This window comes from Aotus nancymaae, unplaced genomic scaffold, assembly GCF_030222135.1.
Source record: "Aotus nancymaae isolate 86718 unplaced genomic scaffold, 86718_ANA_hifiasm-v0.15.2.pri h1tg000008l, whole genome shotgun sequence".
Classification (NCBI taxonomy): domain Eukaryota; kingdom Metazoa; phylum Chordata; class Mammalia; order Primates; family Aotidae; genus Aotus; species Aotus nancymaae.
The window spans coordinates 35407377-35423270 of NW_026988419.1; the positions used below are offsets into that span (position 1 = coordinate 35407377).

General features: G+C 33.8%; 1 protein-coding gene across 3 annotated transcripts in view; it reads right to left on the reverse strand.

Annotated features, from left to right (window-relative positions):
* Positions 1 to 12246: 12246 nt before the first annotated feature.
* Positions 12247 to 15894, reverse strand: part of PLCL1 (phospholipase C like 1 (inactive)) — a 339780-nt gene continuing 336132 nt past the window's right edge. For 2 of the 3 annotated variants that reach the window (XM_012473240.2, XM_012473241.3), the window contains exon 6: positions 12247 to 12806. In XM_012473240.2, the coding sequence (XP_012328663.2) occupies positions 12624 to 12806 (183 nt within the window). In that variant the 3' untranslated portion in view covers positions 12247 to 12623. The remainder of the gene's footprint in view (positions 12807 to 15894) is intronic. The other variant, XM_064373209.1, reaches the window with a different exon arrangement.

Here is a 15894-nt window from a genome sequence, read left to right on the forward strand (position 1 = left end):
ATTTTAAGTAGAAGCATGATACAACTATACACACACACCTATATCATTAGACAGATATATACATGCATACATACATTTCTTTCATTTAGTCTGACCACAGTGGAGAAAAACAGACTAAAGTGAATTTAGTTGGAAGCTATTTCAGTAATCCTGGCAATATGATAGGTGATATAAGTAGATGACAGAATTCTAGACAGAAAGATGCAGGAAAATCCCAGGATATATTTGGGAGGAGATACTGACAGAAATTGGTCATACATTGGATATGGGCAGTGAGAGGAGTGACATGAAGATGCCCTTCTAGAATTCTAGCCTGAGCTTCTAGGAAGACGTCAATGTGGTTGACTAAGAGAGAGAAGATGGGGGAAGGCCAGGTGGTAAGGGGCATGTACTTGTGAGACTTTTTTTACATGATGCTTTGACTTTAAACTCCTCTAAATATAACGGCAGAGAATACTGCTAGCATGTTTATGACTTCAGAAAGAAGGTATTATTTTGTAAATTGCAACAAAGAGGCATTCCCTGCATATACCTTGAAGAAAGAACACAATCTATCACTGGCAACAAATGAGCCCATAATCCATGAGGTCTTATTGTATCTGTGGAATATATTTTTCATAATTATTTAGAAACTGTTGAAGGACAGAAGTAATGAATGAACATTTTCTTACTCAGAAATTTATTTTAAATCTTAGAGGTATCAACATGTTCTCCACAAATGAAATGGGATAAAATCTGACACTGTTAAAAAATGAACAAATATAGAAAAAAATTTTAATAGCATTTTTCCTTGCAATTTGGTTTTTAAAGTAGCAGAATTACAATTCCCTAAATTGTCATGTTGAATTCCTTCTCGCAACTAAATTGAATTGATGGCACAGAGAAATTGATAGTAAAGAACTCTATTGTGATATTTCAACCAAAACAAAAGCCTCCTCAATTGGTGACTGCTACAATACACAGCTTCAGTGTGAAAGCCCTTTGTTTTCACAGTGGAGGGTGGTTCACTATGATCTGTCTGGCCCATAGAACAGGCTCAGAAACATCTCTTTTTCTAGAAGAATTAATCAATTAGAAGTTAGAATGGCACATAGGAGTTAAAAATCCAATAAAGATGGCACAGGGATAATAGAGGATTTGATTTGTTGGAGGAGCAAATGCAGAGTGTTAATTGACTTACCTTCCTACGGTGGCCTATGAGTTATGTTTTTAAATTTTTCCACACAACTTGATATTTTTCTTGCTTGAAAGGCTAATTGAAAATTTGAGCACAGGAGGAAATCAATGAACAGATCGTGGAAACAAGGAAAAACATCCAAAGTGTAGTGGAGCAGCAAAAAGAAGAGTGCCATGAGAAGAGAGAGAAGAAATTCAGAATAAGCAGATCTAATTGCAGACCAGGATCTTTTACCCTGTGTCCCCCTGTTGCTCTGCCAAAAGGAATGCAGGCCTTCATAGGTACCATCCACTGAAACCTGACCCAAATTTGATGGCAAAGAGGTTGGAATACTAGAAATCCAGTATGTTATTTTGGCTTTTTTTTTTTTAACCTAAGTCCTTATATTTTGTGAAGAAAAAATCAGAATACATAGTGTCTTCAGTATAGATATACTGAAGACTCTGTGCAGAAAATCTAAAATCTGAACTCTCCAGCTTGCAAGGTCAAATTACTTATACCATATACACTAACTGGTAGCAGCTGTATTTTCTAAGTAAAACAGATAAAGAGAACTTTAAAAATATGGACCTTAATATTAGCTACTGAGCTAAACTTCTAATCATTGAATAGCTACAAGGACCTTAAAATTTTATGTGAATAACATTTTTTTTCCATTCAGCTGTGCCTCATTACTTTCTTTAGAGATAAGAGGTGCTGTACAATATTTATATAAAAGCTATTATTATTCTCACCAATGTCAATGGTTTGTTTTACCCAACAAGTAATTGTGAATTCATTGTTGAGAAATGCTGAAATTTGTGGTTACATAAAAGACAGTTAAAAGGACTTTTAAGCATGTGCCAGGAGCTGTTAGTATATTTGTTTGTTTCAGTAATTCTAAAATCTAAACATTTATATGCTATATTTTATGAAGATATAGTACAGAGATGACAATATTTATGTGCCACATTTGGAAATGGACAAATGTTGACAAAAAATGAGTAGAGCAGCATCCAATCTACCAAACAACAGACAACAGTTGTCCCTCAGTAACTGAGGAAGAACGGTTCCAGTGCCTCCTTTGGATACCAAAATGTGCAAATACTCAACCCTCTGATATAAAGTATTTGCATGTAACCAATGTACATCCTCCTATATACATTAAATCATCTCTGGATTACTTATAATATTTAATACAATGTAAATTCTATGTAAATAGTTGTTATACTATCTTGTTTAGGGAAATAATGACAAGAAAAAATCTGTATATGTTCATGAGAGATGCAATTTTTTTCCAAATGTTTTCCATTGTGGTTGGTTGGAATCCAAGGATGCAGAACCCATGAATATAGAGAGCTCACTGTATACACATTCCTATAAAAATATATTCCAATTTACATATCTATTTTCCAACATGTATGTATATATATCATATATATAATATATATAGGTATATATATTTCCAGACAGCTTGGTATGTCTCTTGCTTGAAAGGCTAATTGAATAGAATATATATAACTCCTCTGAGATTTAAAATACATTCTGGAGTAAGAAAATATTCATTCATTACTTCTGTCCTTCCTCAACAGTTTATAAACAATTATGAAAAATATATCCCACAGATAGAATCAGACTATAATAGAATATATATATATTTGAAATATATATATATATTTCCAGAATATATGTATTCATTTTTTTCCCAATCTGGGACTGTAGAAATTTAAAGACTTTAGAAAGAATTTAGAACCTAGAAGACCATTTTTACATAATGTCCCCATGATGCTAACAACATGCTCACTGTGATAAAGAAAGGAATCCAAATGCCCATCATTGCATCCTCAGAACATCATTGAATTTAAACTGAAATCAACTATGACCTAAAGATATTTTGAATGACTTACTTTCTGGTTTCCTTTACCTTGTTCACAAGTTACTGCTAACATTCCTGTGAATGAATGAAAGTTCACTAAATAAGGAGCCAGTCAATATAACTTTCAGGATCTACTATACAAACAAATATGCTTTGGTTTCCCCAGAAGACAAATGAAGATTTTAAAAACTGCTGTAAAACATTAAGAAAGTTGCAAAACAAATCATTTCATAGGTACTGTCCACTGAAACAAAATTATTACACCATTTAGGAATGAAATAAACTGCTGGGTGTAGTAGCTTGCTCCTGTAATCCCCACTACTCAGAAGGCTAAGGCAGGAAGATTGCATCATGCCAGGAGTATATGATTAGCCTGGACAATGTAGCTAGATCTCATCTCTAAAAATAATAAAAATAAAATTTGATTTTAAAACCATGTAAAGTTATTCCCCTTTATTATCATATAGTTGTGTTTTTATTAGGAATTGAAGGCGCTTACACTTTGGTATGTTTTAGTTCCTTACCCCTAAAATAAGAAGATCACTAAATAAATAACATCAGATTCTGCAGCTTATGACCAAATGTTTAATTTTTCATTCATATTTAAGTAAGAGTTTTAATAACATACAAGCTGAAAAGAAAATATAGCAAGAATAAACTCATGCCATTTCTTAAGGAAAAAAACAGGTTTAGATAAAATATTATAGAGTAATCAGAAAAAAACAGAATGAATCTTACAAAAATATTTGTAATATAAAGTAAGAGACTGTAATACAAGACCATGTAACATAAAGAAACACAAGAGTAATGGAAGGTTATATTTATAAGTTCTTTAAATTGAATTAGCATCTCTTTTATATCAAACTTAAGAAGACCTGATTTCGATGAAATAAGAATTCCAGTGTTATTAGTTATCATGTGACCTTATGAAAATTGCTTAATTTATTTGTAAAACATTTTAATTTTCAAAAATGGCAACCACAATATTTCTGGTTTTACCTACTCTTCTGGAACCTCACCATTACCTCACCAAGAGTTAATGTTTATCCCACCCCTCTCCTTGATATTGGGTGTACCTTTGAGGCTTCAATGAATATAATGTGATATAAATGACCTATGTGACTTGTAAAGCTAGGTAGCTCATAATATGTAGCACAGTTTCTTCCTGGTTTGCCCTATCTAGGGATGCTCACCCTTGGGACCTAGCCACCATGTTGTGAAGAAGCCCAGGTGACATGCAGAGACTACTTATATTTCATATTCTATTTTTCCATGAGTGAGCTGTGTGCATGTGTGTGTTTCTAATTTGTAAACACACACATACATGCACACAGCATATGCAGAAAAATACAAAAATGTGAAACAGAAATCATCTATAAACTGAAAAAAGCTTAATCTACAAATTCACTAATTCCAAGACAAAAGAAAAATTCAACTATCATTTTTTTAATCTACCTCAAAATTATTAACTTAGAGATGCTTCTATGTATTTCTAAGAGCTTTATTGAGATATAATTCCATAAAACAAACTGCACATATTAAAAGTATGAGATTTAAATTTTGACATAAGTCTAACATGTGAAAACACAACCACAATCAGGGTAATGAACACATACTCATCCCCAATCCACTTTGTAATCTCACCCTCCCCATGCCACACTGGAATGATCTGCTTCCAGTAACCACTGATCTGCTTTCTGTCACTATTCATTAGTTTGCATTTCCAGAAATGTATATTACTGGGTATACAGTGTGTACTTTTTGTCTAAGTTATTTAACTCATCATCATTTTGAGGTTTGGTAATTTGTGTCTTTTAAGGAATTTGCCCATTTCATTGAAGTTGTAGAATTTATAGGCAGAAAGTCTTCATAACGTTTGCCTATTATCCTTCTAATATCCTTAAAATTTGAAGTGATGTAATCTCACTCCTTTTTTTTTTTATTCAATATTGAAATGATGTCTGATCTTACTCTTGATATTGGTGATTTGTGTCTTCTTTCTCTTCCTTGTTTGAATAGAGATTTATTAATTTTATTGATCTTCCCAAAAATCCAACCTTTTTATTTCATTGATTTTCTCTATTGTTTTCTATCTCATTGATTTCTAATCTTTATTCCCTTTTTTCTACTTTGAACTTAATTTTCTCCTTTTTTTTCTAGTTTCTTAAGATGAAAATGGAAGTCTTTGGTCTTAGAAATTTCTTTTTTTTCTAATACAAGTGTTAACTGCTACAAATTTCCTAAATATAGTGTTAGTGTTATCCCATGAATTTTGATGTTTTGACACTTAAATTCAAAGTAATTTCTAATTTCCTTTTTAATTTCTTCTTTGAGACAAGAGTTATTTAGAAGTGAGTTATTTAGCTTTTAAATGTTTTGAGATTTTTCAAAGATATTTATATTATTGATCTCTAATTCTTTTGTGGTCAGAGCACATACTTTATATAACATTAATCCTTTTAAATTTATTGAGATGTGTTTTATAAACCAGAATATGGCCCATATTGGTAACTATTTTCTGTGTACTTGAAAACAATATGTAATCTGGTGTTGGTGGTGGAGTGTTCTATGAATATCAATTGTGTCAAGGTAGTTGATCATATAATTTAAATCATCTACATCCTTAATGATTTTCTGTCTGGTTGTTCTATCTGTTGAGAAATAGATATTGAAAATTCTGACTGTAATTGTATAATTGTGTGTTTCTCCTAGCAATTCCACTGGATTTTGCTTCATATATTTTGAAGCTCTAATTAGTTGCATAAATACTTAGGATTATTACATCTTTTTGATGAACTGATGCCTGAGTCATTATTTAATAACTTTCTTTATCCCTGGCAGCTTTCGTTCCTCTGAAATCTACTACATCTGATATTAATATATCCACAGCAGCTATCTTTTGACTTGTGTTGTCATGGTATATCTTTTCCAATCCTTTTCCTTTAAACTATTTGTGTCCTTATATTTGAATTTTGTTTCTTGTAAGCAGCATATTATTTAGTCTTTTTATTTTATTCAGTCTGATAATTTCTGCCTTTTAATTTCATTATTTAAACAATTTACAATACGATAAGAGATTTAAGTAATATACCTTTTATAGCTGTGCCACAATATCAGCAAAAGATTAGTTCCAGGTCTCCTCACTCACTGCTTGCAAATACCCCATTTACCCCCTGCAACCAAAATCCCTAGATGTTCAAGTCCCTTTCATAAAATAATATAGTATTTGCATTTAACCTTTATATATCTTTGTGTATATCTTAAATTATCCTTAGATTACTTATAATACATAATAAAATGTAAATGCTATATAAATAATTGTACTGTATTTTTTATTTGTACTTGTTTAATTTTGTATTGTTATTTTTATTTTTTAAGTATTTTTAATCCATTGCTAGTTGAATTTACAGATGCAAAATCCCTGAATACAAAGGGCCAGCCATATTTATCCCTGCAGTTACTATTTCTAGCTCTCTTCATCTGTTTTTGTACATCCATATTTTTACCTGGCATAATTTTCCTTCAGCCTGAAGGATTTCCTTTAACATTTCTTGTAATGTAAGACTATTGGTGATGAATCCAGCTTTTGAAATTTTTTTGTATAACTCAGTTTTGAATAGGTATAGAGTTCTAGAATTCATTTTTACTGGGTATGGAATATAGGATTACAGTTTTTTATTTGTTTTCAGTACTCCACTGGCATCTCATTTGCATGGTTTACAATAAGATATATCTGTCTTTCCTGTTTTCTCTGTACATGTCTTTTTTTACTGGCTGCTTTTAAGATTATCTCATTATCACTACTTTTGAACGATTTGGCTATGATATGCCTTGATTGTTGCAATGGTTTGAAGGTGTCACCAAAACTCATGTGTTGGAAACTTAATTGAATTCCCAATGCCAGAGTGTTGGGAAGTGAGGTCAAATAAGAGGTAATTGGGTCCTGAGGGCTCCACCCTCATGAAGGGATTAATGTGTTATCATGGGAGTGGGGTAGTTGTAGAGGAAGGGACTTTGTTATAAAAGCAAAGCCTCCTTTATATGGGCTCTCTTGACCTTCCACCTGTTGCCCTTCTGGCATGGGATTACACTCACCAGATGCCAAAGTCATGCTCTTGGACTTCTCAGCCTCCAGAACTGTGAACCAAATAAACTTCTTTGTAAGTTATACAGTCTATGGCATTGTTACAGCAGCAGAAAACAGAGTAAGTTGTTTTTCTCATGTTTCTTGTCCTTGGAATTTTTGAGATTCTTGGATATATGGGGTTATAGTTTTCATTAAAAATGAGAATTTTTTCAGCCATGATTTCTTCAAATTTTTTTCTTTCCTGCTCTTCTCTCCAATGTCATATATATTAGATTCTCGATGCTATTTCATTATTCTCTGATACCCTGTTCATTCTTTAAATTCTCTTTTCTCTTTATTTCTCCTTCTTTAACCCTTTTACTGAGATAATTTACATACCATAAAATTCACCCTTTAAAATATAAAATTAAATAGCTTTTAGTACATTCACAAGTTATGTAAACAAACATTAACATTATTTCTAATTCCAGAACATTTTTGTCACACCAATAAGAAAACTCATACCCATTAACAGTCACTCCCCAGGCCCCCACAGCCACTGGCAACCATTAGTCTACTTTCTGTATCTATTGATTTGCCTATTCTGGATATTTTATAAAAATGGAACTGTACAATATGTGGCCTTTGTGCCTGATTTCCTTCACTTAGCATAATGTTTTCAAGGTATACTCTTGTAGCATGTATCAGTACTTCATTTCTTTTTAATGTTGAATAATCCAATGTATGTATATGTAATTTTTATTTATCTTTTCATAAATTGATAGACATTTGGATTGTTTCTACTTTTGACTATTATGAATAATGCTGCCATGAACATTTGTGTACAAGTTTTTGTGTGGACATATATCTTCATTTCTCTTGGGTAGAAACCTAAGAGTAGAATTGCTGGGTCATATAGTAACTCTTATGTTTTTTTAATCTTTTGAGGAAATGCCAAGCCGTTTTCCAAAGCAGCTGCACTATTTTACATTTCTACCAGCAGGGTAGGATGGTTCCAATTTCTCCACATCCTCACTAACACTTGTTATTATCTGTCTTTTTTATTATAGCCAAAGTATTTAGTGTGAAGTCATATCTAATTGTGGCTGTGACTTATGTGATCTTACTGGTTAATGACCTTTAGCATGTGCTTACTTCCCGTTTGCCTATCGTCTTGGAAGAAAAGTCTATTCCAATCCTTTGTCCAGTTTTTAAAAATTGAGTTGTCTTTTTATTATGTTTTAATAGTTATTTGTAAATTCTGGATGCCAGTCTCTTATCATAAGATTCATGACCTGCAAACCTATTCTATGGGTTGTATTTCACTTTCTTGATAGTATCCTTTGGAGTACAGAAGTTTTTACTTTTAACGAGATTATTGAGAGCCAATTAACATATAAATATGCATCCAATCTCACTAGAGATAAAAGATAAATAATATTTTTGTAACTTAGAAGATCAGAAAAGATAAAAATAAGAAAAAATAAATTTATTATTAGCAAAGATTTCAGCACTCTCATAAACTCCTGGTGGGGTTTTAAACTGAACAAGATTTCCAGAGACTATTTGGCAATGTATCTCAAAAGCCCTAACAAACAAAAACAAAACAAAACAAAAAACTCTATATCCTTTGACCCAACAATTCCACTTCTAGAAATTTATCCCAAAGAAAAAGTTGAACAACTTTGCAAAATGGATTTTATTACAGGAATGTTTATATAACAAGAAATTAGGAGAGTAAAGTCTAACAATAGGACATTGGTTAAATATATTATGGTAAGCCATATAATAAGATTCTATGTAATTATTATAAATGATAATTAATTTTTTTACTTTTTAAAGACATTGTTTCCCAGGCTAGTCTCAACTCCTGGCCTCAAGCAATTCTCTCACTTTGGCTTCCCTATAAATGATAATTCGCATCAAGTTTCACCACCTATCTATAATGTCCACAAGGTCCAGATGTAACATAAATGAGTGAAAAGACTCTCTAGAAAATTTGACAGCATATGCCCCTTTTGGAGAGGGCAGTTTCTATTAATTGGTACTAAGCAAGAAAGTATATGTGTGCTGGTTGTGAGGTGGGGAGTGGGAGGTGTCTGGTGTTGTCAGATTATCCAATACTTTAAAACAAACAGGACATTGAATTTTACATAACATTTTCTGAATTTCAAATGCTGTCTAATGGTTAAATATTAAAAAAAAAAAAATCAGTGGCCAAATAAAACACAGCATTTTTGGACTAGATTCAGTTCAATGGCTGGGAACTCTAATGTACATACACATTTATTGACATAGATAGCCACAACATATTGTTAAAATTTTAAGCACCCTGCTACAAACAGTTTATATAATATCTCAATTTTGTTAAAATAAAAGCATATTTACATATATGTATAAACTCTAAACAGTGTCTAAAGGGATATAAATCAAAATGTTAATAGTGAGTAATTTTGCTTTTTGGTTATATATAGTTCTCTATTTTTGTATTTTTATACTGACCATTAATATTTTGTATTCAGAAAAAAATGATATGGCTCTTTGTATCTGTGGTTATAAAGGTAAGAGTTAATAGTCTGGTTTAAAATTTTGAGAATAAACTTAAAATCAAAATCACTAAATATATAATCTTTCACATGAAATCAGACAGACCTGAGTTCAAAATCAGTTATTCCACTGATTACTTCAGTGGCCTTGGGCTTTCTCACCTTTAAAATGCCAGTGATAATACCTACCATCTCCACCTCAGATTCCACTGGTGATGTAAAAATGAATAAATAAAAATAGAATTAATATCTAAAACACTAGCTTCTTAGCATCACCAAATCTAAGTGGACAGAAGAGAGAAGGGGGCTTTTTCTACCACAGTTCAAGTCTAGAATGGAGATAGATGCTCCTTGTAGAATGTAACAATGTCATGGAGGCATAATATGCAAAAAAAATTGTTTGTTTTTGCTATTCTGTCTGAAGGAATGTACATCACAGGAGATTAGGAGATTTTTCCCTTGCCACTCCTCCACTCCCAGAATCCAAAGCACCTCCCTGCTCCATATCTCACTCCCCATCTAGCAAGAACATCCAGTGGAATGAAGCAGAGTATGGCTGATGACCCACTGCCAGAAGTAGCATCAGATGAGGTGGAATCCATATTATGTTCTCGAGAATCGTTGGGTAGGTCCTAAGTGTGAGTGGAGCTCTAGGACAAATAAAATAAACTAGGGAATCTACTTCAAAAGATTGGATTAGACCCTGGAGTAAAGAAATGTATAAATATTATTTTAGAGTTTGCCATCCTTTACCTTCTCTTCCCACCTATCTGTATATTCAGTAAAGACATGGATTTACCAAATGAAATTCAAGTAGATGAAGAGGTACCCTAGTAAAATCAACAAATCCACTGATATAAGGTGGGTTTTGTTTCTGTTTACAGAACCTTTTCACCACAAAGGGCTTAACACCTGCATTCTACTATTCATCCTACCAGCAAGTTAAATATAATAGAGAGTAAAAAAATTTTTTCAGGCCATTGTAGTACCATTGGAAACTTGCCTTAAATGATTTCAGGTACCTCCTCCTCGAGTGCCCAGTTTTAAACCCAAGGAATAATTTCATCATATCTGATCCATGGAAATAGCAAACTCTTTCAGATATTTTAATGTAGCAACCCATTTTCATTAGCTTTGCTTTCTCAATTCACAATAAAAGAAAACAATAAGTGTTTTTTTCATATCTTTACTCTTTCAGTTATGTGCAACATGAACGTAATATAGTGTTAAGAAGTCAGAAATAACTTAACACAGAAGCTATAGGAGATGTTTATATTTGCAAAATTTCAACAGTTATCTTCTCTAGGTTCCCCAAATTAGCATATTTGTTAATCAAATTAATTAAGAAGCTTTTCAAAATAAAAGCAATGTTTTAAATAAATATATTCTCTCATAACCATAGAACATTTAGTTCTGCTGGAGGTAACAAACATTACACTCAAGTACTTTATGAAGACATTAGGGTAAAAATTCTCTAGATGCAATTATAAATATACCCTAATTAGTCATTTGTTTTCGTATGTATGCTTTTCTGTGTGCATTAGGATTATATCATAGATGTTTTATAACTGGTTAGTTCTTAAATTATCACAAAGATGTTATCTGACCCACAGAATTTATATCAGCTCAATGTGATGATATGATATTGTTTGAACAATGTCTTTAAATTTAGTACCCTAAATTACATCCAAAGCCAAGACCTCTAAGCTGCCTTATCTGTTACAGAAAATGAGTGCTAGAGTTTCAGCTTGAAAGAATGAGATCTTCCTACAAATCTTGAAATTATACAACAATATTATTGTTACATCAAAATCCTAATTGCAACAGAGCTTTCAGTATGTTTCAGAGTACCACACAGGTAGGTATAAATTCACTTATGATCAGCTTTTCTAGTGAAATCATATGTTTAGTAAATGACTACAGAAAACTTTCTAAAAATTGATTTTATTTAATAAATATTTTTTAAGGTTTTCTAACTGAAGAAATGACTTGCTTATCTTTCTAGAAATTCTGATCATCTGTTTAATCTTTCATTCACTTTTATTTCTACTGTGATTCTTAGGAATTTTTCTAATCTATATTTAATCTACCAAAACATCTATGCTTTGATAAATTTGATAAATTTACTTCCTTCAATAACAAGCTATGCTAAGATCTCTAAATTAAATGTCAAAGGCAGAGACGTAAAATTAAATACAGCGACAGGTTACAGTAAGTGCTCTTTAGAATTTCAGCCATTAAAAATGAGGAGTTCGCGTCCTTTATATGGACATGGATGAACCTGGAAACCATCATTGTCAGCAAACTGACACAAGAACACAAAACCAAACACCACATGTTCTCACTCATAGGAGGGTGTTGAACAAGGAGAACACATGGACACAGGGAGGGGAGCACTATACACGGGGGTCTGTTGCGGGGGAGTGGGGGGGACAGCGTGGGGGGGAGTTGGGGAGGGATAGCATGGGGAGAAATGCCAGATATGGGTGAGGGGGAGGGAGGCAGCAAATCACACTGCCATGAATGCACCTATGCAACAACTTTGCATGTTTTTCACATGTACCCCAAAACCTAAAATGCAATAAAAAAAAAAAAAAGAATTTCAGATTAACAAAATAGTCCCAAAATGATCAAGGAATAACTCACTAAATGAATAATGCAACACAGAATAGATTTTAACAGAATTCCTCTCTCTTTTTCTCTATCTCACACACACACACACACACTCTCTCTCTCTCTCTCTGTCTTTTCCAAAGGCATCCACACACAGGTGTTGACACATGTCTCAGAATTTAAAACACTGCTACTAAAGGCTTTAACTTAGATAAATTACACTAAAATACTGACATTGTGAAAATATCTATGTCCAATACGACATAGAGGGTATCATTTTGTGAACTTCTAAAACATTTAAAGAAAGAAAAGAATGAGAAACCAGAGTCCTTTCAAGATGGCTGAACATGTCGATAATGCCCAGACTCACAGCTTCCCATTCTCCTCGCTACTTTCCTTCTCCTCTATGGCTTCCAGGCTGCGCTTGCTCTTGGCCTCAGCACTGCTGCTGGGGGCTTTACTCAGTCCACAGGACAAGCACGCCAGCTGGATCTGCTTCATGTTTTCTATAGCTTCATTCTTGGCATTCTTCAACAGATCTCCTTGGCCCTACAAACAGAAAAAATAGATATCAAAGAAGACAGTTATGGGCCAGGCATGTGCTGAGTGACATCACTCTATGCTGAATAAGGAAACAAATTTTCCAGGGTTTAGCCCAAGGTTCTTTTCTAACATTATTAGGTGACTTTGCTTGTTAAGCCAAGTACTTGAACCTGAGCCTGACTAACTGGGTATGCAGTTGCTGGCAGTCCCTTGAGATTCCTGTTGCAAGGAACCCTCCTCTTTATGTGCTGAGGACATCAACTCTCCCATCACCGTGGTCTGAGACTCTGCACACTGCTGCCATGCCTACCCCACCCAGACCTAACATCCCTAGTCTTGGGACAAAACAAGGAAAGGAGCCCTTCCTTAAAGAAGCTAAAAATCTCCCCCTCCATGTACAAGAGCTTACAAAGCAAAGTGTCTTCTATAAAGTAAGTCACATACCCTTATGCTTGGTGAGCTGGTTTTTATTATAGTGGGTTATCCTTGCAATCCACCTGTTGTTAATTATTAGTTACCTACATTATTTCTGCCTTTTCCATCATCCTAAAGAAGATTCCCATCTGGCAGATGGAGAAAAAGATTCTCCAGAGGCTCAGTATGTTAATCAAAACAAAAAAGAAATAAAGATTGCAGGAACACATTAGCTGTCATTTACATCAGTGCCCAACAGAGATCTTTTCCCGCTATTTTTTATTTCTTATTTTAGTTCATTGTTATGATGATAAAGTGCACACGCTGATACTGGCCCAAGGGTTGAAGGACTGAGTGTGGGGAAGTGGGGACAGGTGTCTATGATGTATAGACAGAGGAGGAAGTAGCTTCTTCCCTCTCCTCTCCATTCTCATGACAGCACCGTAAAGTGTGACCTTGAAAGTAAAGGTCAATGTGGGAAGATATGGGGTTATGACAATTGCTGGAGCATTATTCTACAAAGCAGAGGCTCAGAGAAAGGATAATTCACCTATTTTATGGAAGGCCATTCCATCTTGTTAATTTGATAAAAGCTTTTTCCTTAGGGCATATGAAGAAACTTGTATTTAAAAAAGCTTCGAATATTTTAGTTCTCAAAACGTAAGCATACATTTGCCAATTCTGTCCTTTGTAAAAACTGCTAAATCCTTCTAATAGCAGCTTTTAACTATATGGGATGATGTTGGGCCTTGCCTAATGTTTGTGTTAAAGAAACTTCCTCTCCAGTACTTCAATCATAGTATGGGATTTTGGAAGAAGAGTTGGAGGTGGATAGTTTTGACTTCTCATGAGGAGAAATGAAATTGAGCTGGATAAGGTTAATTGACTGGCCCAAGGTCACAGCTGGTTAATAACTGAGCTGGGACTAAAGTTCAGGTATTTGGCCTCCTGGATCAGTGCTCTATTCCCCACACAATGTTTACGATCTAGTCTGAGACTAAAGACTAGAGATTAGAATCTAAAGTCTCTGACAGTGAGAGATGTATTTTCTAAAAAAGTATTCACTACACCAGCAGACTTTGGGAAGTCTGTTCTGAGCAGTATAGACATCATGAATGAGTCTGCTCAACAAACTTGCACATTATGCACATGTATCCCAGAACTTAAAGTAAAAAAATAGAGTGAAGTCACATCCACTTTAAAAAGTGCAACTCTTCAGTAATAACAACAGACCAACATATAGAGTGCTTCCACAGTGTGGGCACTATTCGTGCTTTTATATACGTTCATTCAATCATTCATTACAACATCCCTATGAGATAGGTACTTTTGCTATTCTCAATTTACTGATGAAAAAACTGAGACCCAGAGCAATCATTCTTCTTAAAGTCATACAGCTGCTGAGTGGTAGAGCTGGAGCTTAAAGTCCAGCAGCTGGCTCAAGTCTGTGGTCTTAACCACCACCTGATAGGCATCTTTTAGCAGCAAAGCAGGCATTCTCTGCAAGGCACCCTAAAGCCTCCTATTCATTGTTACCCAAGGAATCAACACAGATAAAAAGAAAAGCACTGCCTATGTGACACAGCCTGACACAATTTAGAGATAGCATCCAGAATCAGGAAGACGGGGCACAGCAAGAACACACTGGCAGGGACAAAGGTCAGAGCATCTTCCACCAATTTTTATCTGGGCCATTTTCTCTTCTGCAAAAATGATGAAAATATCCTTTGGCCTTTCTCACAGTTCTAAGACTAAAGAAAATATATTGAAGAGCTCTTTATGATTTAAATGGCCATAAGTATAGGAATCATAATACTATAAGGTGATTTGGAAAGTGGTTAACATTATCTGCTACTATATATAAGTATCTTGGTACTATGTATATTTTATTAAAAATCTGACTAACATTTAAAATGCATTTATCATAGTCTGTTTTACAGAGATATGTATACTGTATATGCACTACTATTTTTACAAATAGAAAGAGTCCCTTTAAAATAATCTATTAGTAATGAGATTATATCCTCCTTCATTTTCAGAGTATTACTTTTAAGTGTTCCCTTTTCATTTAGTTTTGAAAATTTCATCAAGCATTTTAAAAGCATATCAGTAGCAAAAGTGGCAAGCTTCCTCATTGCAAGAGAACAGTGAAACATGCAAAAACATCATTTGATACTACTATTGCATAAAGTTCTTACATCCCCTTTCCCACAGCATGGCATGAAACATATTTTAATAATCCAGAATGTCATCTCACTGGTTCTGAGAGATGGCATCCAAATGCAAGACTGTGTCATTTCTGGTAAATAGAAGTCAGTCTCTGTAGAAAACAATGGCCAATGGGAGAAAACAGTTTGTACCAGTGCATAACTAACACAACTACATCATCTCCTGATAACTCTGGAGCCAACACATACTGGCTGCACCATACAGGGAGAAAAAAATAGTTAAACTATTAACTAATAAAAGAAGCAAAAAATGAGAGGCTGTGTTGTGAAGCATGTACATGGAAACATTGATATAAACTTTTGTTTTCTCTTTGTTTATGAAAGAGGAATAGCAGTCCTCTTTCTGTTCTGTGGTTCAAAGAATCACATTCCGAATCTCATCTCTTCTTTGGGTCTTCCTAATCAAGGCACCAAACCAGAAAAGACATTCTGGTGAAAGTTGTAAAGAGGGT